The sequence below is a fragment of the Ruditapes philippinarum genome, unplaced genomic scaffold, assembly GCF_026571515.1.
Source record: "Ruditapes philippinarum isolate M1 unplaced genomic scaffold, ASM2657151v2 ctg318_1_1_1_1, whole genome shotgun sequence".
Lineage (NCBI taxonomy): Eukaryota > Metazoa > Mollusca > Bivalvia > Venerida > Veneridae > Ruditapes > Ruditapes philippinarum.
The window spans coordinates 52,538-78,451 of NW_026861802.1; the positions used below are offsets into that span (position 1 = coordinate 52,538).

The following is a 25,914-nucleotide window of genomic DNA, read 5'->3' on the forward strand; positions in this document are numbered from 1 at the left end:
GATATTTTAAGATTTTTCTATCGGTTGCCATGGCAACCAGAGTTCTGCATGGAATTAAATTCCTTGAACAATTTAAAGGTGACCACCAAATGAACATTCCTGTGAAGTTTGGATGAAATTGGCTTAGTGGTTTATGAGATGTCATTTAAAGTAAAAGTTTACGGACGGACGCCGGACGAAAAGCGATCACAAAAGCTCACCCTGTCACTTTGTGACAGGTGAGCTAAAAATTAAGAAGTGCAGAGTACTGGTTCTTGTGCACTGCACTTCGGGTCATTATAAGAAGCATGCATACCAAGTTTGAAGTCAATCCGACTTATAATGACTGACTTATGCTCTGGACAAGCTTAAGGGGACGCCGACACCGACGACTACAAAAGTAACCCCTATATGTCGCCTTTTTCAAGGCGACACAATAAATCTGGTCACCGATATATAAACTTATATTTCAACATTACTTCTTTTATCAACGTTAAAATTGTCAATATACCCATTTTTGCAATTACTTGTTCATTCTCTTTTCACGTTTATAATCAACTCCTTCAACCTTTCAGGACAATGTGTTTCATCTATTGATAGACTAAAATTTGAACAAAATTTCACGAAAATATGACCGGACTTTCAAAAACTTAAAGGCTGTAGACCTAATACATCAAATTCTGTGTAAAAACCTACATATAAAAACAACCGTTTCCCTTTCTACTTTTTCTGTTCTTTACCTAAAATTTAGTCAGACAAAGGTTTTTACCCGTTTCCAAAATAGATTTGACATACTGACAAAGTTCTTCAGAAAATACAGTAAATGTAGAGGGCAGAGTTCTGAATATACATGTGGTTCATGAAGCTTGTTAGTAAGCGATATTAAGAACTGATTATTAAGACATTTGCCTGATCTGATGGCGCCCTCTGTTACTAAAATGTTAATATGCAGATTCTATCTTTTATATGTCTTGATTAGTACAGCTTAACTTGCTGTGAATCGCTCAATGGTTTAGCGGTGGCCTAGTGGTTAAGGTGTCTGCCTCTCAACCCAGAGATCATGGGTCCGAGCCCTACTCGGGTCACGACCATCTTTCTTCATATGACACCAGTACTGGTTGGTTCCAGGAAGCGGACTCGAAATTGATTAATATAAGTTGCAAGAACTTGTTTCGCAATCAAGCCTTAATAAATATGTTTAAACCAATTAATGACTGACACGAGCTATCAGACATATAAACTGATAGCAACCAAAGATTATATATACAACACAATAATTTTCATATATATATATTATGTCTAAAAGATAAATATCACAGATAAATGAGAAATGTCACATTTCTCTACAATAAATAAAAATTCTGACATCTTCCTTGATATCATATATTCTGACAGTTCTCCATTTCTCAGTTTCCATCCAGTCAACATCACCAATTCCTTTTTCTTTACTACGATTCCTGCTGTAAAATGCATGTTCAAAATCATTAGTTCTATAATGGCATTTCTCCTGTTTGATATGCACTTCGATATTCATGTCATTGCAACAGGTAAATCATCACAATCTCATCTATATCATGATGTGAACCATGACAACTATTTCATCATTCTACTGAACATATATACTCTCCATAGTTAAGATTAAATCAGTTTCAGATTATATATTTTCAAACTTTCAAACTAATTAAAGGCACTAAATCCCAATACTGACTTTTGCTACGGTACGTTTTTTGAATGTGTATATTAATATGTATGTCTTCAATTTAAGGTAAAGACTGACAAGAATGTGTATTATCAGAAGGTTTAAAATTAATTAAACACTATGCTATCTAGATGATCTATCATCTTTTATATTATAATTTCTAACTGTAGGTTGTTTATGTTGAACTTTTTTAAACACTTTTCCAGAAGCCTTTTCTGATAATTTCTTTTCAGATTTTGGTCTCTGATAACCTGTATGTTTCCCAGAAAGGTATAAACTCTCCTTGGTATACTCGTTTGAGTCATAGTTCTCATCTGAAACAAAATACAACAACATATATTTATATAATCACTGGCAAAGATTTAAAACAAGAAAGCCATGATGGCCCTGGTTCATATGCTTGCAAATGCCATAATTGTTACGCCAAAGTCAGTAATTAGCTCACATTGACTTTTGTTAAGGATCACTAAGCAAAGCTTTTTGCCAAATAGTCAAGCTCTGGGCTTGCAAAATTCCAAAAGAAGATTTGAAAGTGTTTTCCTGTTTAATAAAGTCTACATAAATTAAGTGACCCATTGGTGGGATCAATTTTAACTCTTGAGTATGATTTATATAACTTTTGTAGAGGACCACAAGGTGGTGTAACATGCCAGATATCTATGCTCATGACAATGACATTGTAGTTTCTGAGAAGCCTTCATTGTCTAAATCTTTTCTACTTATGCATCAAACTCAGAATATTTATATAACTTTTATAGAGGACCACCTTAGTATAATTCCTGTAAAGATTTGTGAAAATCCAACCAATGGTTAGAAGATGTTGTTTGCAGAAATTGTTGATAAAGATGGACACACTGCCCTCACAAAAGCACACCTTTGAGCACTTTCTGCTCAGGCAAGCTAAAAATGCAAAATCTTCGCTGACATGTGAAATAAAGTCTCCAAAATATTTTAAAGCAATAGACCATACTTTTTCGTATAACCTTTAATGTCTAGACTTGCATTGTTTTGTGTCAGAGACATTTTAACGTTCTTATTACTAATAGTAACTACATATTAACTATGAAGAGCTATACAATATAAATCTATCATCATCTGGTAATTCTGAGTTTCATAAAAAACCTACAAACGGTCAAGCAAATTGCAACAATAAGTTTTACATCAACTCATCATTTTTTAAGTAAATATTAGATATGAACAAAGTAAAAATCTGGTATAAGCTGATGATTAGTAAGTGACCTCAGCACAATGCTGAATAGAAATCAAAGTTCAAAGTAAGGGTTGTGGGGGTAAGACACACATTTAATAAGTATAATTATGTATAAAATACCTTGAGTAGATCTCCTCTGAGGACTAGATAATCTAGGGGTGGGTGATGGTCTGCCATCCTCCAACATTTTCCACACCTCCTGTAGTGACTCTCCACCCATTGAGGACATACTCATCATTAACTGAGACCTGACAGTGTCTGGCACACTGCGCATAGAGGCAACAGTCTCTCCACCTTCTGTATTCATACTCGCTCGAACATCTATCTCTGTGTCCATAGCTGTCAGATTAAATGTTTATTAGTAAATATATTGCAATCAGTTTCCTTTCATACAGGAAATGTTGGCAACAAAAAACTTTTATGTATTTAGATTTAATAACACTTGAAAAACTGTAAATTAATACATTCCATTACACTAAGGCAATTCAAACTACTTGCCTGCTTTAACAAGAAATCAGGAATCTTAATTTTACAACATACAGACCAGCTTGCATCATCAAAGAAAACTCAGTGATGCCCAGCAATTGGTTGCTATGTCAGAATAGCCAAAGACATTAATTGCCAAGCAAATTTCATTTCAAACAGATTTTGTCCTAGATTATATAACTCTATAATCATTAAAATAATTCTTATATTACATGTATTACTTACAATCTCTAACAGCAGATGATTTCTTGAGAATAGATGAAGGTCTGTACTCATCCGTTTTACCTTGAAACTTCTGAGCATACTGTAATTCCTGCATTCATAAATACACTCAATTTACATTTTTTTCAAAGATTAACTAATATTTACTGATTGAAATCTTACATAAATTGTGACGTTAATTTAAAATAACATGTATAAAATATAGTTTTAATGTAAAAAAAAAGTTGAAAGGTATAATAAACAGCATATATTGCAATTAACTACATAAAAATATACACATTTGCCTTTAGGTAAACAATGAGTATAACAACAAGTCAACTGTCTCGGAAAATCGTTAACAATAGTGTGTCTCTTTTATTTTTGGTACAACTTCAGTTAAGGCTATACTTTAGGTACAGCTCCAGTTTAGGCTATACTTTAGGTACAGCTTCAATTTAGGACATACTTTAGGTACAGCTTCAGTTTAGGACATACTTTAGGTACAGCTTCAGTTTAGGACATACTTTTATTCATTTACCTGTTGACTATTTTCAAACCAGATCACAATAGCTTTTATAACAACTGCGAATGCATGTATACACTTACAGCAGAGCATAAATAACAGATTTTATCACAGATGATAGGTGCTAGACATACAGTGATAAGTATACTGTGTTCATTTTTCATCATAATGTCATACAAACTGAACTTTCAAACATGAAGTATATTTTTTATATCATTTACTATAATAATGCATTATGACCATAAGATTTTTCCTAGTTGAATATAAAATTAAGGTATTATCAAGAGAATTAACAAACCTGTCTTGTAAGCTGATATTGTAGTTTCTCTAACTGACTCAGTTTATTTGAATACTGCTCAGACAGTGGCTGAGATGATGTCATGTGATCAGAATCCTCCTCCCTGATTGGTGGTTGTAAAATCCGCAGTGGTTGCTTATTACTTGATAATTTTGCAGGCTTATCAATGCCTTAAAGGAAAAAAGTAAATTTTCAAACAGAAAAAAATTCTTCATTGAAATAATGAAATATTTATTTGTTTTTGGACAACTTTCTTTTTGAATTGAAACAAACAAAAAAAAAATGAAAATAGAGCCTAAAACCTCACTAAAATGTCAAACAATGAAATATTTCCACAGACTTAAAGGAACTTCATTAACATGACTATCATAACAAAGCATTATAATCATGTTTTGGCAAATAAATTATTTACAATGTGAACATAAATGTAAAATATCTAACACACAATTTTATGCTTGGTAAGAAAGTAAATAAATAAAGAGGTGACTTAAGCATGATAACTAAAATGAACTTAAACTAATATAAATTTTGTAATCAGAATGAACATGAATCCTTAGTGAAGTGAATGTGAATGCAGCTAATAGTTGAGAACTATGTAATCATAAATAATGAATTTCAATTAAACAACTATAATTAATTTGCTTTCAATTTGAAATAAAATTAAAGTGTCTATATATTGAACAATTTATTATACTGATGATCATGACAAAAAAATCATTATCTATAAAACAAGTTAGAATGTTAGACTGCATACCAGAATTTTTCAGTTCAGATCTCAGTTTGTTGCCCATCTCAATTAACTGTTGTTTTTCTTTTGCTAATTCCATTATCTTTCTGGCAGCATTCCTGAGTTTTTGTTGCAGAGCTTGTACCTGAGAGCCCTTGTTTTGCCCATGTCTTCCATCATCATGCTCATTGGACATAAACTCAGCGCCTTGTTTCTTCAAACTCATGATTTCATCTTGAAGTTGTTGAATTAGCAATTCCTACCGAATATTAATAAATATTACAGAGATTGTTGAATAAAATGCAATGACATAACAAAATAAAAACTTTAGATAATGAATAAAAAGTAATTATACTTATCAACTTTACATAAAACATGTACTTATCTACATTATAATGATCCCTCTTCAACAACTATCAATCTAATCATGATTCTTTTTCTTGTTAGAGATCCTGTATGTTTTGTGATTGATATTGTAACTGTGTGTATACCACACTTGCAAAAAATTATATATGTATATAATTATGCAAACAAAACAATTTGCAAACATCGAATAATATGTAAAATGTGTACTGCAAATATTTGTGCACATTATATTTAATCAATAATTACATGCATTCATTTCTTATTGGAAAATTTGACTTAGAATTGATAGAAAATTAATTTCTTATTACCTCCCTTTATTTACATGAAATGTTAAATGCGGTAATATCTTTATAAATAATGCTTCTTGGAACTTACAATATTGACAAATCTTAATTTTAGCATCATATTTATGAAATAAAACCATGAAAAAAAAGTGTTACAGGATCTTTAAATTAAGGTGTGTCCTTCCATATTAATTAATTAAAGTGTTGAAATAAACTGATAAAATATAAGGCGTTGCTAAGTATTTTATCATTTTTATTTAACAAGTTTAATAATTCAATATGGACAAACACACATAAAAGATTTGTTTTATCACATAAACCAAAGAAGCCTTAAAATTATGCCAGTAGTAAACATGCCTTCCTTTTCAAACAATTTAGTCAAATAGTTATAACTATACAGCTGAAAATAAAACAGCAAAAAAAATGGTGTGCCACACTGTGATCTATTTTATGTGTCTTTATATAGAATAGCATATAGATACACTGTCCACAATATATCTATTATTTCATGTAAATAATTAATGATGAAATGTTAGCTTGAAAATATTATACATAGAATTGTGGCATCAAAACTCTGACAAACATTACGCTTGTGTTTAGGCAGACAGATTTGAAGCAAGATAAAATGTATGTGTCTACCAACTGTAAATCAGTGTTGCTGTGATAATTTCACATTTTCTTGGTGGAAATACATATAAAGGTATCTAGAATAATATTTAAATTGTTGGTGATTTATCAAAATATATATTTAATTGGACAGGAATTGCTTTGCATTAAGTATTAAATAAATCATTAATTTACATTTATATCGATACACTTCCAAAAAAAACGAAAGAAAAAAACAATCTATGTACTATTTTGTGCTTCTTCTTGACAAGGTATATACATGTACATTACATGCTGTATAAAATGAAGGTTTGAAATGGATTTAATTTGTTTAAATCATTTTAGTAAACAAACCTTAAAGATTGAGATATTAGTATATAACAATTCTTACTTGTGCACCAAAATTTATCCCAGGTCTTTTCTCAGCCAGTTGAATCTTTAAATTAGAAAGCTGAAAAAGAAAACAACACATACAGAACTGTAGAATCTATCTTTATATAAAACTTTACTAACCTCTTCTTATTTACTGAAAATTTTAGAATACTGTACTTACCATTAATACATGTAATACATTAGTCTATTGTTCATATAATAAATCTACAGGATAAATTGATAGCAACAAAACCTAGTACCTATTTAAAGCAAAAATATAATATGTGAAAGAATAATCATCTACATTACAATCTTACTAAGACTCATTATTCTACGTACTTCCTGACCAAGTGATGTAACTTCCATGTTTCGTTCCAGATTACTACGATAATATTCGTCCGCCTCTTTTCTTGTTTCTAGCAACTGAAGTTCTAGTTCTGAGACTTTCTGACGTAGACTGGTGACCTCTGTCTGTGACCTACGAGATGCAGCACCTAACTCATACTGTAACTGCTCCAGCTCAACTTGCTTCTCTCTTTGCTATATTATATACATAATTATATACATTATAACACTTTATACCTTGGACATATTAATCAATTCTGTATGTACTGCTATGAAAAACTTTTTTATTAATATACAGTAAAAACCCTGAAAACCAAACCCTCTGAAAACCTGAATCATCCAAAACCAAACGATTTTGAAAGTCCGTATTTTCTCCTTATAAATTCATCGAAAAAAAATCCTAAAAATTCCAGAACCTCTGAATTCCGAAAAACCGGACAATTTTCCATGGCTATTAATGTTAAACATGCATAAAACTCCTCTGAAAACCGAACAACATTTTTAAGTGTCAACTTTCTGTGTATTTGAATGTAGATTAAAACATAATCCCACCAGTTAATGGTCACCTGCGTTTTATCTATACAGGTGTTAAATTATAGCTCTTTCATCATAATTGTGTCTTTCCCTGTTTAATGTTTAAATTTGTTGTTTTTTTTTTATATATAAAATGTCGAAAAGAATTGGGAAAGTTTGTTAAATGAATCCTGTTTTACTTAAAATTTTGATCTTGTACCAATTAAAAGATATATTTCAGACAATGTGTTGTTTTAATTTCTAATTTTCTGAATTATATTTATAGATTTGCATAATATAATTACTCAAGACATATATTGCAAAATGAAATTCAAATATGACTTAGACAAAAGGGTTGGAAAGCAAATACAAAATGATTGAACAAAGTCATTGTTCAAAGACATCATAATTATCAATAAATAAAACCTGTGAAAACTCAGAATCCTCTGAAAACTAGACTTTTGGTCAAGTCTGGATAGGGTCCGGTTTTCAGAGATTTTACTATATCTACATGTATATACATGCATCTGCAATTGCACCTACCCCAGACATAATATTTTACAGACATAATGTCTTTGACACAAATAATTAACATGCTTTAACATAATTTTATCAGTCTCAGTGTATATAAACTATAAGTTACACATCCTGATTTTGTACATTTTACAACATACTCTGAAACACAAGTTCAGCATTTTCTTTATGAGGTATCAGTGGTCCAAATTTAGAAACATGTAACATCAAATGCAGCTGCCACTTTTTAATCCCTTTTCAATTTATAGTATTGTGTTTAAAGTTAATAAACTCACCTGTTTTTTAATGTTTTCTATATTTTTTTCTTGAAACAGAACATGTGCTTGTTGTTTCTTGAGCTGAGCAGAAAGATCCACCTTCTCCCCACGTAACCCACCTACAAACATGTTTACAAACATGTTATTACATGAAATTTGTATGTCAATATTTTAACATATGCAAGAGAAGATCAATCATAACAGGCCACTATAGTTCCTTGCTAAGAACAAACGAAAACACTAAAATCAAATGATTTGCTGTGAGGAAAAAACGAATTAATATAAACAATGTAATGGACCAATCAAAGAAAGCAGATAAATGAGATTTAAGAAGTTTAGGAATAATAGCAATAGTCATAGTGTAAATATCACAAAAATACAAGTAGTGATAATAAAACAGAAAGGCTGTTCTTTTACTGACAGCAATTTTGAAGGTATAAAATTATATAAATTCTAGCATGATACTCAAACACAACAATAAATTGATAAGGCAGTACATTCAGCTAAACTTAGTACAGTATTAACCAAAGGGACCCGGCACAGTGTTGGGATAGTGTAAAAAAAATTCTAGAAAAAAAATTATACTTTATATATAATATATATTATATATACAGTATAAATTTTTTTTAGAATTACTTTTTGACACTATCCCAACACTGTGCTGGGTCCCTGTGGTAAAAACCATAACCATGCCTAAGTTGTAACATGTTAATGTTTTAGTTTTAAAATATTTGTTTCAACTCATTTCTGATAAAAGCTTGAGACTTATTTAAACCATCTTCAATTCTGTTCCATAAAGTGACAAAAGAAAAGACAAAGTTGTGACCAAAGAAGGGATTGAACCCACAATCCTTGGCTTGTGAAGCAGACACCTATACCACTTAATTCACATTTCCCCTTTCTGCTGCTTTGAACCTATTGTTTATACATTTGAAAACGATAAATTATGCAGCTAACAGTAGATTGTCTTGTTTTGCTGCATAGGTTTGCAGGTTAATCTTGATTTATAGTTTGGCTGCAAGGATTTGCAGGTTTGTTTCGAGTTATTGTTATGGCATTAGAAAAAAAAAATTACCAATTATTTCATTCAAAGACTGTATATGGTTTTTCACAAGCATGTTATCTTTTACTTCTGTCAAAACCTCTTCTTCATTTCCTTGGACAGGTGGCGCTGCACGACCAAATCTACGAGATACGTCAGCATCCTGCTCTAACTCTCGATTTCTTTTCCTCAAATTTCTACATTCCTTCTCAAGGCCTGATACATAATCTAGAAAATAAATTCAATCAAAGCTTTGAAGCTTCAAAGGAATATCTGTTAGTCTTTTCTTTTGTATAGATGATTAATGATTAAACAAGAAAAACCTTGTATTTACATTCTTTTTTACTTCTATTGTTTTGCATGATAAATGTGAAGAATTATTTAGAAATTTGCAGAAATTTATAATGAATGGCTAAGCTTCCTGGTACAATGATTTTCAGACAATCAGGTTTCTAGGAGTTTCTTTCTCTCCATCAAGGTGGAAAGTTTTTATAATTCTTTACCTCAAAACATAAACTAACCAAACAACGCAAACACCATTGATTATCAAATCTTTTTTATCTTGTATTCTGTTACAAAACAAAACAACAACAGATTAATACAGTAGAACTTCTGTGAGTCGTACTCTGGTAGTCTCAATTTTCCCCTTATATATTCCTTATAAAAACCTATATACGAGTCGAAATTTTATGTGCGGAATATTTTTGATGTGTCAAACTTTTTTCATGGTCCATATAGACTAAATTGAGAACAATTTACCACAAATAAGTCGAAGTCCTTCGATTATTTTGACACCTGCAAGACATTTTTTCACACTTTTTCTGGGTGAGAAGATAATTTCAACTTATGTGACAGGTGTAAATAACACAGATGTGTGTTCTAATAGCCTTTGTGTGCGCTATGTATTAATGTGTGATAAAATGCTTTAATTATTACCAATCAAATTGCCGATGTGGTATTTGAAAGTAAACAGTAACAACTACTTTCATTTGTGAACTTCTGTGACGAGGTGCCGCATGATAATCACAAGAGATATATTTACTATATGTTGGTTTAGTTATCGCCATTTGCTTTTGTTATGCCTTTTGTAACTTGCTTGTAAACTTCAGAAGCTCGGAATATTGTCGTGAAATTGAGACCAATTCATGAGTCAAAGTCCTGATACGTCCAAATTTTTATGCAAATCCCTTCAGCTTCGACTAACCTTAGTTCTACTGTACTTCAATAGTTCTTAATCTTAGTTATATATCAAAACATGTTGTCTAAGTATCTGTTGTGATATTTGGATAGGTTAAACATAAAGCAACAAACTGGATATTTCAAACATACCTTCAGAACAGCCTTTATCCTTCTCTATCTCTACATTACTAACAGGTATATCATGTCCTAACTGTTCCATTTGACTTCTCATCTCACGTATAACCATCTATTTTAAATCATTTAAATAATAACAATTATATACACATATCTATATAAAATGCTTCAGAATGATATACATAAATAAAAAACTGGGCAAAATTCTAAAATCTGATGTTTGAATTTTTTTTATTTCAGTGGTTATGAATTAGTATGTATCAATAAATGGCTATAGAAATTTTTCATTGTTAACATGCATAACTGCATTATCAAATGAAATCCTGGCATTATCATTTTACCTTTAAGTTTTCATTTTGTTCACGCAGTTGTTGCATCTCTTCATCTGTTGCCATTGACATTTCTTCTATATCAATCTGTAAATGTATACAACAATCATAAAAATTGATTTTTTGTTTTTGAAAACTATCCTCTAAATAACAATGTGTTCTTGAATAGAAAGAAAATTTATCACAAATACAACAACATCAATTCCAACATTTTTGTGCTTTTATAGTCTAAGAATATGGTTTTCAAAACTTACATATACATGCATATAAATTAAATTTGTATCACTATGACAAGAGAGAGCACCTGCACTGGAGATATCATAACATGAATGGCAGCTGTATGATGTCTTTAAAAAACAAAGTTAGACCCTTTTTGTTACAGAAGGAAAACTATTCTAAAAATAAACTATAATAGTACATATAACTTGACACATTTATATTCAATTACACACATTCTTATCTACAGTCTGAAGTAGAAATTGAATGGAATGTTAAAGGAACATCTACACTAGTAAGATTTACTTACTTTGATGTTTTTATCTACTTGGATACCATGCCTTTTTAAAGTTTCAAATGCTTGTTGTCTATCTGTCTTTAACACCTTTATGATAGCATCTCTCTGTTGTAATTCTCTCTGTTTCTCCTTTACTGTAGCTTGTGCCTTGTAAACAAATGTTCCATTTAATACAATAATATAATGAGAGTTAGATGTTCACATCATTTTTTAAACAAAAAACAAACAAAAAAGTTTTGCTGGTAGGACAGCATGTTGGACTATTCTTATTGCTTGATGGTAAAATAAGATATTGTATAATTTTCTAAGTTCAAAAAGGGCTATCATTCTGTCAAAGTCCATGTTAGAGTTATGGCCCTTGGATAGTGACTTCCTTTTATGCTCCTACATAGGTGTGGGATTTTGTTGATACCAACTTGCACGCAAAAACCTAACCTAAATGTGAATACAACATGGACGACTGGTGAGTGTAATAGCTCCCCCTTTTCTTTGAATAGTCAAGCCAACAAATATTCACCGTTTGAGAAAAGTAAAGCATCTTGGTATAACAAAGTTTTAGTAAAATTTTAATGGAAATTTTCCACAAAATGTTTTAAAGATAATTCTAAACAATAATTTCTAAGCTAACAAACATTTTCATTTAGTCAAATAAAATGCTGAAACTTATATAATTTTCTTAAATTTCATGAATTTGAAATTCTTAACTTTACAAACTTTATAAAAAGTTTGAGTATACCTCATCCCTGGCTCTTGTTAATTTTTTCACCAGATCCTCCGACCTTTCATACTGCTGACGTTCTAAATCTTCGTACCTCCTCTGCCAGTCAAGTTCCATCTGAGCTTTACTCCGCTCTAGTGAAGCTTCTCTCTCCACTGAACAGCTTAATTCCTTCTTATATCTATAACAGTACATACTTGTATAAACTATCATAGACATAAAGGTATAATTTTTATTATCAAACAGATATTAATTCCAAATCAACAGAATTATTCAACGAAGCAGAATTAATTTTATAAAAAAAATTTGAAAGAAAGTAATGTAAAATCAAATTTCCTTAAAAAGGAAAATGCCTTGTATTAATGGATATTACATCAAGTAAACTGTCAAACCTTTCTATATCTTCCTTCTTTTGAATGATTTCTAATCTCAATTTTTCCTCGGTCTCTCTCATGTTCTGTAGCTCTATATCCTTACCCACCTGGTTCCTCGACACCTGTACTATCTGTTTGTCCCATTTATCCTTCAACTCCTGCGACTGAGCTTGAAGTCTGCAAACAAATTAAAATAACACTTACTTTTGCTTCTACATAAAATGGACACCAAAACAATGTCTTCTAACAAAACATTACAAAAGTTTGTTCATTTAATAAAAAAAGTGTATCAAATAACAAAATAAATATATAAGGGGGTGATCCCTTAGAAGCATTAAAAACAACAACATACGACAATTCCAGACTTGGTTTGATTTAGTCTGTACAAATAATACAACACAACTCATGCTTGCCATAACTCATAATGAATTCAATCATCCTTTTTAAGGCCATTAAACTATTACCTTTAATCACAACTGTCTCTTTTAAAGTTATTAAATCTTTACTGCAATATGTTTTCTGTTATTAAATGTTTTAACTAGTGACTAGTGTTGGAAAATCAAACATATTTAACCTTAGCTGCAGTACATTTTCTGTCATAAAATGTTTTACCTAGTGTTGGAAAATCAAAGTGAAATCACTAGTCATTATCAAATTGAATCTGAAGGATATTATCAATTGTAGCCATCAATTGTTAAAGATTTTATACCAAGTTTTTTGATCACTTTTCACACAAACTTAGAAGAAATAGTTTTAATCTTCCATTATTGCAACCTCATATATGCTCTACAAACTGCTTGTAAATACATTGACTGAAATATGTTTTGTGGAAATAAAGTTCTCAGCAAAACTGTAAAACATCTCAATGCCCAAATTGTGAGACACTCACAAAATTATGTAATGACTTTATGCAACTATCAATGCTTCAGATACACTATCATTTGTAAATGATTTAGGACTCATAACAACAATTCTTTTACAGATGTTGACTACTGGGAAATCACTACATGTAGTTCTAATATAATTCCTGGTGATATACAAAACCAGTATGTAAAGTTCAGTTCAAATTGTTTGGCCTTCATTGCCAAAAGATTCAAATTATTGACTAAAAATCCACCAGGAACTTTGGATTCTTTTATGTGAGGAAACTATCCAGTTAAGCTAGCTTTCAGAAGGTCAGTGGTTCTCTGCAGGTGCCTATAATAATGCATACAAAGGCACATTTCTACAAGGAAAGTTGTGAATTGGCTTTAATGACCTTAATAGTTTCTGTATAACTTAAAAACACCACCAAACAGACTACAGTAGTATGGCCCTACTTTTCAATGTATGAATTTTTCTCCTTCTCTAAGTCTTGTCTTGCCCACTGTAATTTTCTGATCTCTACATTAGCATCCTCTAATTTAGAAGTGAGGTCTCTAATCTCTTTCTGTAACTCACTCTCCCTGTCTGCTATTGCTTCTTTAGCTGTTGAGAGAGCTGCTTCTTTTTCTCGGCAATATTTGTCCATTTCTGAATGTCTGTAGATATATAAAGATAAATTACTTCAAATTAAGCTTACAAATAGAAAATCTACCTAGCTATTTCTGTAAGCTACTTATCACATTCTTAAACGCACACATTCAAAGATTATCAATATTCTAAGTTTTATATGTACAACAACAACACTATTAATTTTAAGTCTAAAATAGACATGAATGTGTAAGTTATGTTTCCATTACATACACTAGTTGTATGACTCAAAATTGCCACATAGATGCGCAACTTTTGTCAGGTAAAAAGATGCATCCTCATCAGCTTAAGGTTTCATACTGCTGACATCAACTTAACTTCCCCTAGCTTTTATTTATTCAAAACCAGCTAGAGAAATTAAATTCTTTCCTATGATAACACTCTTCACATAGTACATTGTATGTTAGTTGCTCTAGAAAGGTGCCAACATGAGCTTTATAATTATAATGTGCAGATACATTGTAACTGTGATTTGACATCAATTAACTACAAAAAAGACATAAGACCAAACAATAGTTAGATAACTAATAATTTAATGTAAACTATGTGCTGGTTATTGATGCAAAATTATTTAAGTGCCTGAAGTATTAGATTATACTTACTTCCTCTCAAAATCTTCCTGTAATCGTTTCATTGCAGATTCAGTTTGTTGTACTTGGTTTTCAAGGTCAGAGATACTAAAGTTAGAAATATAAAACATAATAAAACATTTCTTAAATATTGGATAAAACTCTTTTTTGCCATAAAATATATTTAAAAATTCTGCTGAAGTTACTATCAATTAAGGAAATTTGTTAATCGAGGACCTATTAGTTGTTTTTTTTAAGTTTTCTGCAAATTGATTTTCTATTCAGGAGAGAAAAAACATGCCAATATCTCTTCATCATACATAAAAACAATTTCTTGAAATATTTTCAATACAGTATTACTGCAAAGGCAGAGCAATATTATATATGGATGTATAATAACAATTATAATGTTTAACAGAATCAAAAGTCTAATCCTTCTCCTGAAAATAAGTTAAACATACTTTGCATCTTTCATAGCTCTCATGTCCTGTAACTCCCAGTCTTTTTCTTTCAGTTTTTTCTCTAAAGCACGATGATTATTTTCAACATGCTCAAACTCTTGACTGTTCTTTTCCTGGGCAGAGCGCACCAAGTCTAGCTCCTTGCTTAGTAACTTAGCCTAATAATATCAAAATAATTAAGGAATTGCTAAAGATCAGAGGCTAAAATATAATCAAAATTAGAATAATTAATGTAAATTCTATACAACTGATGAAATAATAACTGATACTCAGTGTCAGAATGAAAAACAGCTTTAAGATTGGTGAGTATTATTTTATTAATGTTTAATTTTGTTTGGTAAAACAACATATCCTGTTATATGGTAGTTTACATGACAATGACACAGTGAAATGTTGAAACAGAAAGTCACTATTGGGCTTTCAAGTGACAGTCTGCCCTGTTGACAGTATCAATGTCGCATTTTGATATATTATATTCATATATTATAAAACTGTGATGCCATTGAGGGGAAGAATTCTTCAGCTACTAAGCTACTATTCCAAATCATATAATTTAAAAGGTTTTGATATATATATATTTATGACATCATCACCTTTTCTGACAAATAACAAGAGCTGTCGGTAGGACAGCATGCTCGACTATTCTAAGTGCTTGATAGTAAAAGAGCCTTGATAATGTTAAATTTTTTAAGTTCACAAAAGGGCTAATTTCTTTTGATAAATTCATGTTATAGGCCTTAGAGAGAGTCTAATTATACAGTATTGGCTTGACTATTCGGAAGGTATGAATACATAAATTTGACAGAAAAGGTACAAAGGCTTGTTATTAAGATGTTTTATCAAATAAATCACTGCTTTATTATTATGAATGCATAAAATTGTCCCAAAAAAGGCACAAACCCTTCAGTAGTTATTGAGATAACAGCTTACAAGCAAAACTTTACCATTAATTTCTAAGTTGAAAAAGGGAAGAAAAATCAGCCTAAATGCAAGATAGAACTAGAGGATGCTTTTAAAAAAAAGCGCATGTCTCCCCCACTGCTGAGAATAACTGTGAATGGAAACAGGAATGGAAATGAAGAAATTGACCAACGGTCACTGTGACCTTGACCTTTGACCTACTGACCCCAAAAACAATAGGGATCATCTGCTCTATAAGACCAATCATCCTATGAAGTTTGAGGGCTGTAGGTCCAAAGGAACTCTAGTTATCATCCGGAAACGAGAAATTGACCAACGGTCACTGTGACCTTGACCTTGAACTACTGACCCCAAAAACAATAGGGATCATCTGCTCAATAAGACCAATCATCCTATGAAGTTTGAGGTCTGTAGGTCTAAAGGAACTCTAGTTATCATCCGGAAAGAGAAATTGACCAACGGTCAGTGTGACCTTGACCTTTGACCTACTGACCCCAAAAACAATAGGGATCATCAGCTCTATAAGACCAATCATCCTATGAAGTTTGAGGGCTGTAGGTCAAAAGGAACTCTAGTTATCATCCGGAAACGAGAAATTGACCAACGGTCACTGTGACCTTGACCTTTGACCTACTGACCCCAAAAACAATAGGGATCATCTGCTCTATAAGACCAATCATCCTATGAAGTTTGAGGGCTGTAGGTCAAAAGGAACTCTAGTTATCATCCGGAAACGAGAAATTGACCAACGGTCACTGTGACCTTGACCTTTGAACTACTGACCCCAAAAACAATAGGGATCATCTGCTCAATAAGACCAATCATCCTATGAAGTTTGAGGTCTGTAGGTCTAAAGGAACTCTAGTTATCATCCGGAAACGAGAAATTGACCAACGGTCAGTGTGACCTTGACCTTTGACCTACTGACCCCAAAAACAATAGGGATCATCAGCTCTATAAGACCAATCATCCTATGAAGTTTGAGGGCTGTAGGTCAAAAGGAACTCTAGTTATCATCCGGAAACGAGAAATTGACCAACGGTCACTGTGACCTTGACCTTTGAACTACTGACCCCAAAAACAATAGGGATCATCTGCTCAATAAGACCATTCATCCTATGAAGTTTGAGAGCTGTAGGTCAAAAAGAACTCTAGTTATCGTCCGGAAACGAAGAATGGACGGACGGACGGACTGACGGACGGACTGACGGACGGACGGACGGACAGGGCAAAAACAATATGTCTCCCCCCGAGGTGGGGGAGACATAATTATGGATCTTTGTCAGTGACCTACAATTATGACCCTAAATGCATATGTGAATTTTTTTTAAATAAATACCTTTAATAGTTATTGAGATATGTAAAACTTGCATGTAAAAATTAACCAAGAGACTAAGTAGAAAAGGGGATATGAATCAGCCTTAATGCAAGATAGAGTTATGGAACTTGGTCAGTGACATACAATTATAACCCTCCAATTATGACCCTAAGTGCATGTGTAAAGTTTCAAGTAAATATCTTTGAAGACCTTTAACCAAAATTTCTAAGTTTCAAAGGGGCAAATAATTCTGCAAATATTGCAAGCAGAGTTATGCAATTTTGCAAACTGATGTACATTGTTACTATAAACAAGAGCTGTCAGAAGGACAGCGCGCTCGACTTTTTTAGTGCTTGCCTATAAAACAAAACTTTGACAGTTAAGGGCACACAAGACTTTAACTAGGAATTTCTAAGTACAAATCAAGAAACATTTTCACAGAGTTATCTTCTCTTGCTTACAGATAGGTCTCATGATGGCACATAAGAACTCCAACTTCCAAAGTAATATCTCAAATGGTTAAGTCAACAAGTGGACAAGAATGAAAATTTTAACTGAGTTTCTAAGTCAAAAAGGGCCATAATTCAAATAAAATCCTTAACAGAATTACCTTCTCCTGCCCATGTTTTGGGACCATGATGGTAAACAAGTATTCCAACTTTCAATTTAATATCTCAACCAGTTCAGTCAAAAAGTTGACTGGTACAAAAAAGTTAACCAAGATTCTAAGTCGATAAAAGGCCTTAATTTTTAAAACAAATCCCTGACAGAGTTACCTTCTCTTGCGTACAGATGGGGGTAATGATGTGAAATAGCATTAAAAGTTTCAAAGCAATATCTCAAAGGGTTAAGGCAATAAGTGGATTTTACCCATATTCAATGTATTTTCTAAGTCAAAAAGGGGCATAATTCTGTCAAAAACCTTGACAGAGTTATGTCCTCTTGTCTGTTGATGAAGGTCGTGATGGTAAACAAGTATGGTCAGTTTCAAAGCAATACCTCCAATGGTTTTGAAATAAAGTGAGGTGGTACAAAAAACTTAACCAAGCTCAATACACTTTCTAAGTCAAAAAAGGGCCATAATTCTGTCAAAAACCTTGACAGAGTTATGTACTCTTGTCTGTAGATGGAGGTTATGATGGTGAACAAGTATGGTAAGTTTCAAAGCCATACTTGTAATACTTCTGAAATAAAGTGGGGTGGTACGAAAAACTTAACCAAGGTGTGACGCCAACGCTAACGCCGACGCCGACGCCGGGGCGAGTAGGATAGCTCCCCTTTTCATAGAAAAGTCGAGCTAAAAAGTATTGTAAATTTCAATTGAATATCTCAAGCAATAATTGAGATATTTGACTTTACAAAAAAACTTTAACCAAAATTTCTAAGTTTCAAAGGGGCATAATTCTGTCAATATTGTAGGCAGAGTTATCCAACTTGTCAATCTGATGTACCTTGTTACTATAAATAAGTATTGTAAGTTTCAATTGAATATCTAAAGCAATAATTGAGATATTTGACTTTAAAAAAAACTTTAACCAAAATTTCTAAGTTAAAAAGGGGCATAATTCTGTCAATATTGTAGGCAGAGTTATCCAACTTGTCAATCTGATGAACCTTGTTACTATAAATAAGTATTGTAAGTTTCAATTGAATATCTCAAGTAATAATTGAGATATTTGACTTTACAAAAAACTTTAACCAACGCAGACACCGATGCGGACGCTGACCCAGACGCCGGGGCGACTACAATAGCTCTCATATTCTTCGAATAGTCGAGCTAAAAAGAACACCTGTTGACTGTTTTGGGTGGTTATTGTTTGGACCACCTTAAAACTAAGAATACTTTTATTACAAACTAGTCTTACCTTTAACTCATGTTCCAGAACTTTTGCACTCATTTCATCAGCTTGAATTCTAAATTCATGCTCCCTTTTCCTCATGGCCTCTTCGAAACCTGAAATTATGTAAAAAGTAACTTCAATTTTCATAGATTTTAATAATTAATCCTTTCAAGCATTTCAAAATTTGGGTGTATCAAATAAATAATAAAAACAGATATGTTCCTATCAAAACAGTATTGCCATTCACCTTCAAACTTCAGTTTACTAAAAGCACATCAGGTTAGAATAGAAAATAATTATCATATGAAAGGTGATCTAACAACTACTGTACATACTGAGATAATTTTACACAGCATTTATACTCTGTTCATGTTGTCTTTAATTATGTAAGCTGTTTTCTTTGTTTGGTTTGTTTTTATGTCAATTTTAACATAGTTTTGTCATATCTTGACTGCTATTCTTCCAAACCAACTTTCCTTGATAACTAACAAGTAAATACTTATTTCCCAACAAGTGACCAACTACTTATCTAACATGATGACAGAATCAGCTGTGTGAGACAAATGACCATTAAACTGGCACTCTATGTGTGAAATATATTGTCACAGAGATATTTAGCCTTGAGTCTTGGGTTACAAACCTGATGCTCCCCTAATGAGCAAAGCAGGCAGACTCAAACAAGTAAAAACACATTATGTTCCATACAATGACAGATAACATATAACTTATTCATTTTACAAATCTTTAAATTTTACCTGAATTTCAAACCATTTTCATAAAAACTTTACCTAAAGTTAGCTCCCTTTTCTGAGCATCCATTTCTTCCTCCAGCTGGGTGAGTTGTCGCTGAAGTTTACGCTTGAATGATTCAAACTCTTTTCTTTCTTCCTGAATTTCACCATCTTTTGTGCTGAAAAGTTGCATTTACATATTGACAAATATTTCACACTTGAGTCAGTTCAAAAGAACTACACTTATCTAATTTGGTGGACAATCTCTTTATAGATGATTAATTTGGCTGAAAATGAGCAAAAGCGAAATATTTCACTAATATTGAACAAAATAAACAAAAACAGAATGGTGGTCTTTCGTAAGTGGTTTCCTACATAAACTGGTCTTAATGTAATGACAGTCTTTAAGTTTAATAAACAAAATGTATAATTTTGTGGGTTTTAATCTATGGTACACCTGCATTAAGTGAGAAATTTCGAAACTTATCTAAATGAATGAATTTCATTGCAGAGGAATTTAGGTTTTTGCATATACTCAAGTACATAATCCATTGATCTAAGGGTATTTACTTTAATGATAAGTAAATATGCCAATTGATATCTAGAAGTTTAATCCAGTTTATGTTTATGTTTTTGAATTACTTTAATGTCAAATGATATTATTTTCACAATTAACAATAACAAAAGTAGAACTATCTGACAGCATATTTACTATTCACAGTGCTTGTCAGTAAGAAAAGGGGCATAACTCTATAAAGATGTAACTCAGAAATATGGGACTTGTGCTAGTCACAGATATCAAGTATGTGAAGTTTTTAGCCTTTGCCACCAGTATAAAGCCAGGCTAGAGTGCACATTCATGCTGTCTCATCAGGCTCTATACTGTTTTGCTAAATAACTTAAAATTTTCATCTTGATATCCCCAAAATTGATAATGGACAAGTTCAAAAATGGAAGCTGCAGAAATACATTTGAGAAATAGTTTAGGGTTAAACTGTTTGTTATAACAACCCATATAAAAGTTCATTACTTTCTATAGGAATCAATTTCAGCCTGTTTTTCACGTAGTCTGGACTGGTAATGAAGTTGTAATTCCTCTCGTGATTTGATCTCACAATTGACTTGTGTCTTTAACTCATCTACATGTATCTTACACTCACTGACCTCTGCATTCTTCATGTTCAGTTGAGCTTTTATGTCTGTAATAAGATTAAGAATATTAAGCTTGAGATAAAATGGTAGACTAAGGATCTTTTTTTTACATATTTTTTTTGCACAATCAATGCCTTTCTGATATAAAGCCACATGTGCTTAAAAATATTAGGATTATATGAAAAAGAATCTTATATAACCATGACAATTAATGCAGGGGTGGACATAAAGTTTAATTGACAAACAGCTCACGGCAAAATTAACACTTAACATAAAAAATATATTGACCAATGACATTTATATTAAGCAAAGCATCTGAACCCTCAGTACTTTATTAGAATACTCTTACATTACTACCCCTTCATGCTTTGTTTAAAGTTCTGGTCTTATAGTCTGATGGCTTATTTTAATGATATAATTCACATAAATAAGAATGATCATACCAGAGAAAGTAGCATCATATCTGTCTAATTCTTGATCTCTCTGTTCCAGCAGCTTGAGGTTATACTTAAAATCTTCCTTTAATTTATGAAACTTCTCCCTTTCTTCAGTCAGTTGTTTGTCTTTCTCCTGGCAGGCATGCTCAAGAGCATTTATTCTACAGGGAAAAACAATCACTTCAATACTTGAATTTGATAATATACATATAACAAACTTTCATCTTCAAGACACTGTGATATATCTCTAAAAATTGATACTATTATATCTAGATGCTATGTAGTATTATATGCAAAATTTATAGGAAGTCACCATGAACGTTTACAATGTTTATGTGATTTTAAAGTACAACCTTATATTCTGATTTCAGTCATTAAAAAAAGCACAGCTGACACTTATAAGTTAACAGACACATTCCTGGTAAAAAAAAAACATATTACAGGTAAAATATATTCAGCTTTTAAATTTATAATCATGCATATAATTTATGCACCTTTGCTCTGTAACCTGTTTCCATTCCTTCTCTTTTTGTGCAGCCACTTCCCGCCAATGATCAGCTTCATTTGTTCCGCCATCCATGTTTAAAAATATCTATTTTACCAAACCTGAAATGAAGCAAAATGTCATACCTGAATTCATTAAAATACAAAAAGTCATTTGAAAGAATGTTTATTTAAAGTTCTAGTTTTACTTCAAATTTACGTTTTGAGAGTCCCAAGGATTCCGGTTTCTTTATGTTTTGAGTCCCATACAACAAAACATGAGTCCAGCAATGAAAAACTCCATTAAACTATTTTCACCAAACAACAAATGTGCATAATTATGTTTCAAGTCAATCATTTTAAAACAGTTTTTGTAGATCAATCATCTTTCTTTTTTTAGGGGATGCCTCCAGACTCATAATTATGAAAACTCATGAAAATGTATTAAAAATACAATTACATGTATTGTTAAGTGAACAAAGAAAGTAATTCACACATTGCAAACAGCACTTACAGTTACAATCCACAAGCTTAAGGTCTTAAGTGTGCCCGTCTTTATAGTGTATTACATCATTTGAGGTCTTGCATGTATGTACTGGCATACGAGCAGTTCCCATACAAAAACTGTAATTACTTAAAAATATTTTTATTATGCTCACTAACCAAAAAGTTTATTGTTACACATCAATATTCGGCATGTCACACAAATTATGGTAATTCCATTATGTTCTAAACATAGAATAACCCTTGAATATGAGGCCTGATATAGGGTACCAAAATTATCCATTATTTTGTATAAAAAGAAGTAGTTCCCATACATTAAAAATAACCCATTACAGTGGACTCTCGTTATCTTGAAGTCATCGGGACCGTCCAAAAAATATCGAGATAACGAAATGTCGAGATAAACATATTAGGGTTTGAATAAGGCAGAAACTGATTTTTTACAAAAGACATGTGCATACCTTATGTCAAATAAACTATGATATCCCCATGTCTTGTTTTCATAGGCCTAGTCAATATTTAACAAAGTAACATAAGCGGATGTTTACCAGCGTTAAAACGGGTGTCTGTGATAAAAACACATAGTGAGGTTTACTCAGTAATACACCAATATAGTGAAATCATTTGTTTTCAGGGTGGTTGATCCGGACATCCTCCCGGGTTAGATATTGGGTCTTTCTCGAGATTGTTCGACCGCTGATTCATTTGGTGGTGATGTTGTTAAACAATATTGCAACGATAGCGTTTCTATACTTTCACTATTTCATTTACATTTAAAGTCGTAATGAATTGATACAGTGTTCGAATATTTATAAAGAACGTAAAATTCACTCATTTTGGACATAAGTCAATCAATATGCTAAATAAATTAACTTTTATAAAAACAGCTAAACTTGTTACAAACATAATCATTATTATGACACGCACTATTGAGCAATTATCGTCTATAGTTTTTGTTTTTCACACGTCTGAAGGGAACAGATGAAAGAAAACTTTTAGTCGAGATAAACAAAGGATAATAGTGTGAAAATAACTGTTGGGGCTGAAATTTTACATCGAGATACTGAAAATATCAAAATAAAAATATCGAGATAAACAAATATTTCCAATATAGATAAAGAAGGAAGAAAATAGGGACTTTCAAAATTTCATCGAGATAACGAAATATCGAGAAAAGCGATGTCGAGATAACGATAGTTGACTGTATAAGTATACAATGTTGTTATATCAGACCTATTTTTCAATTATAATTTTTAAAGAGACCATTTTCCTAGAGGTACCGTTACCCAAACCCATTCACATACAATGATGTGCTTGTTTGCATGATATTTTACTTATTCAAGTCATAAAATTATTTAATATTGTATTAGTAACACAGGTAAAAATTCTGATAATTAAACAGGTTTTCATCACATTGACCACTTACCTGTACACAGGCAGTATAAGTGGAAAATGCTTTGGCAGGCCTCATATGTCAGTAATGTTGTGCATGCACACAAGGATGGAAATCCCCAATGCTTATAAGGTCACGTTTTCACAACGCAAAAGTGAAAGTGATTTAAAATGAAACAACGCACAGGTGAAAGTGATTTAAAATGAAAACTTTTTATAATTATACGTATTGCCGAACTGACATCTAGATTTTGTCTTTTCATTCATCTGCTTGATTTGATATCAATTTTAAAGAATTAGCAAGTATAAATCAAGTGTTTAAACCAAAAATACGGGTACTGATTCTATACGGGAACTGCTCGAATGCCAGTAACTCTGAATTGTTTTGGCCAACATCAGTCGGTGTAACTGATGTTTCACAGTGAAATAGACATTTTTCTAACAATATCAATATTTTGTTACTAGAATTTAGAACGATGTTGAAATACTTGTTTCATTAAATAAATATTATTATGAATATGATTAGCTATGTGCGAGAATAATTTAAAACTGGATTAAAATTTAAATTCTTAGTAACAACCACATGCATGTTTTGGCTTGCATTCTCATAATGGAATATGTCCAAAGGAGTAACTGTTTTTATCAAAGAAATTAAGTAAGAATCTATAATACGTGATAAGTTGATAGTATTTCCTATCCAACTTTATCCATATCCGAAACGCGTTTACTTAAAACAATAAACGCATCTATTTTACATCTATAGCAAATAATAGAATAACCACGAAAACACAAGCGTTTACTTACACTTTGCCGACAATGTGTGAAAATTACTCCATACAAATATGGGTATCTGGAATATTTTACAATTAAATTCAATGTTCTTGCTAAAACTTGCAGTATGAAGCCATTTGTAAACAACGTCAAAAGGAGGATTCGATATGAACTAGGGTTTAAAAAGAAAAAGAAAACCGGGATCCGGGATTGTATTAGATGTAATTGACCACATGTCATACGTATCAATTAGATCCAATCCTGTATTTTGTTACAGATGTTATTCATGAAAGAGTTTTTCAATAAAAGTGAAATAGACTTGCATGTTTTTTTACAGACTTTCAATAAAGTATGATGGTTTTCAGTTATTTCTATTTAATAAAATACAGTATATTACCTAAAGTATTTGCACAAAAAATTAGACATTACAATTATAGCGAAATAAGTTTTCAAATTAAATATTTTAATTTCGTATTTTAGACAATCATGTTTAAATGGTAACGAAACTGGACTCGTATTAGATATACATCTACATTTACATCGTACGTCGGCGCAATCACACTTGATTATAACGCGACGGTTGGTGCTAGGTCAAGATAAAGAAATATACATGAAATGATAGAAAGTTAGTCAAAAGAAATAGATATAGACAAAAGGTCTGGCCAGCTACATTTTCGCCTCTTCAACCCAATCCTCTCCGGTTACGGTGGCCGCGGCCGGCACAGCCTTGGATATCACTAGTGGGTACTTGTAGCTGGGCTCCTAATGGCGGATTAGAATGTGAGTGATGATAACCCCTGCTTGAAGGATACTAAGTCAGGGGCCTCTGCAACGGGGGCAGGTAGGCTGTTACAGGCTGTGGCTGTACGAGTCAAAAAGGAGTTCGTGTAGTACGATGTAGAAGTGGAACTTCTTTGAGTGGTCACTTCTAGTGCGGCTCGGGGCAGGGGTGAGGTAATCGCTGACTGGTATGTCCACAAGGTCATTGGTGATCTTAAACATCATGGTCAGTTGGGATTTGGTCCGTCGTGACTCTAATGTCTCCCACCCAAGTGTTGGATCATGGAGGATACGCTGCTGGTGTTGTGGTAACGGTTCGTCACATATCTTGCAGCTCTCCTCTGGACCATC

General features: G+C 32.1%; 1 protein-coding gene across 2 annotated transcripts; it reads right to left on the bottom strand.

The window, feature by feature from the left end:
* Positions 1–1,253: 1,253 nt before the first annotated feature.
* LOC132716864 (coiled-coil domain-containing protein 57-like) lies at positions 1,254–24,968 on the bottom strand. 2 transcript variants are annotated; one of them, XM_060700195.1, is made up of 24 exons: positions 24,817–24,950; positions 22,631–22,740; positions 22,128–22,239; positions 21,640–21,794; positions 21,075–21,243; positions 20,102–20,223; positions 19,338–19,426; positions 15,234–15,391; positions 14,806–14,880; positions 14,011–14,211; positions 12,710–12,868; positions 12,336–12,498; positions 11,612–11,746; positions 11,098–11,172; positions 10,772–10,868; positions 9,476–9,670; positions 8,419–8,519; positions 7,091–7,291; positions 6,771–6,830; positions 5,151–5,382; positions 4,397–4,566; positions 3,600–3,687; positions 3,009–3,227; positions 1,254–1,992 (listed from the first exon to the last, which is right to left on the bottom strand). In XM_060700195.1, exons 3-24 carry the CDS (start codon positions 22,211–22,213, stop codon positions 1,802–1,804), a joined length of 3,141 nt encoding a protein of 1,046 aa, XP_060556178.1. In that variant the 5' UTR covers positions 22,214–22,239; positions 22,631–22,740; positions 24,817–24,950; the 3' UTR covers positions 1,254–1,801. The 2 variants fall into 2 exon arrangements, with proteins under 2 accessions (XP_060556178.1, XP_060556177.1); XM_060700194.1 differs by lacking the exon at positions 22,631–22,740 and having other exon boundaries at positions 24,817–24,968.
* Positions 24,969–25,914: the final 946 nt, after the last annotated feature.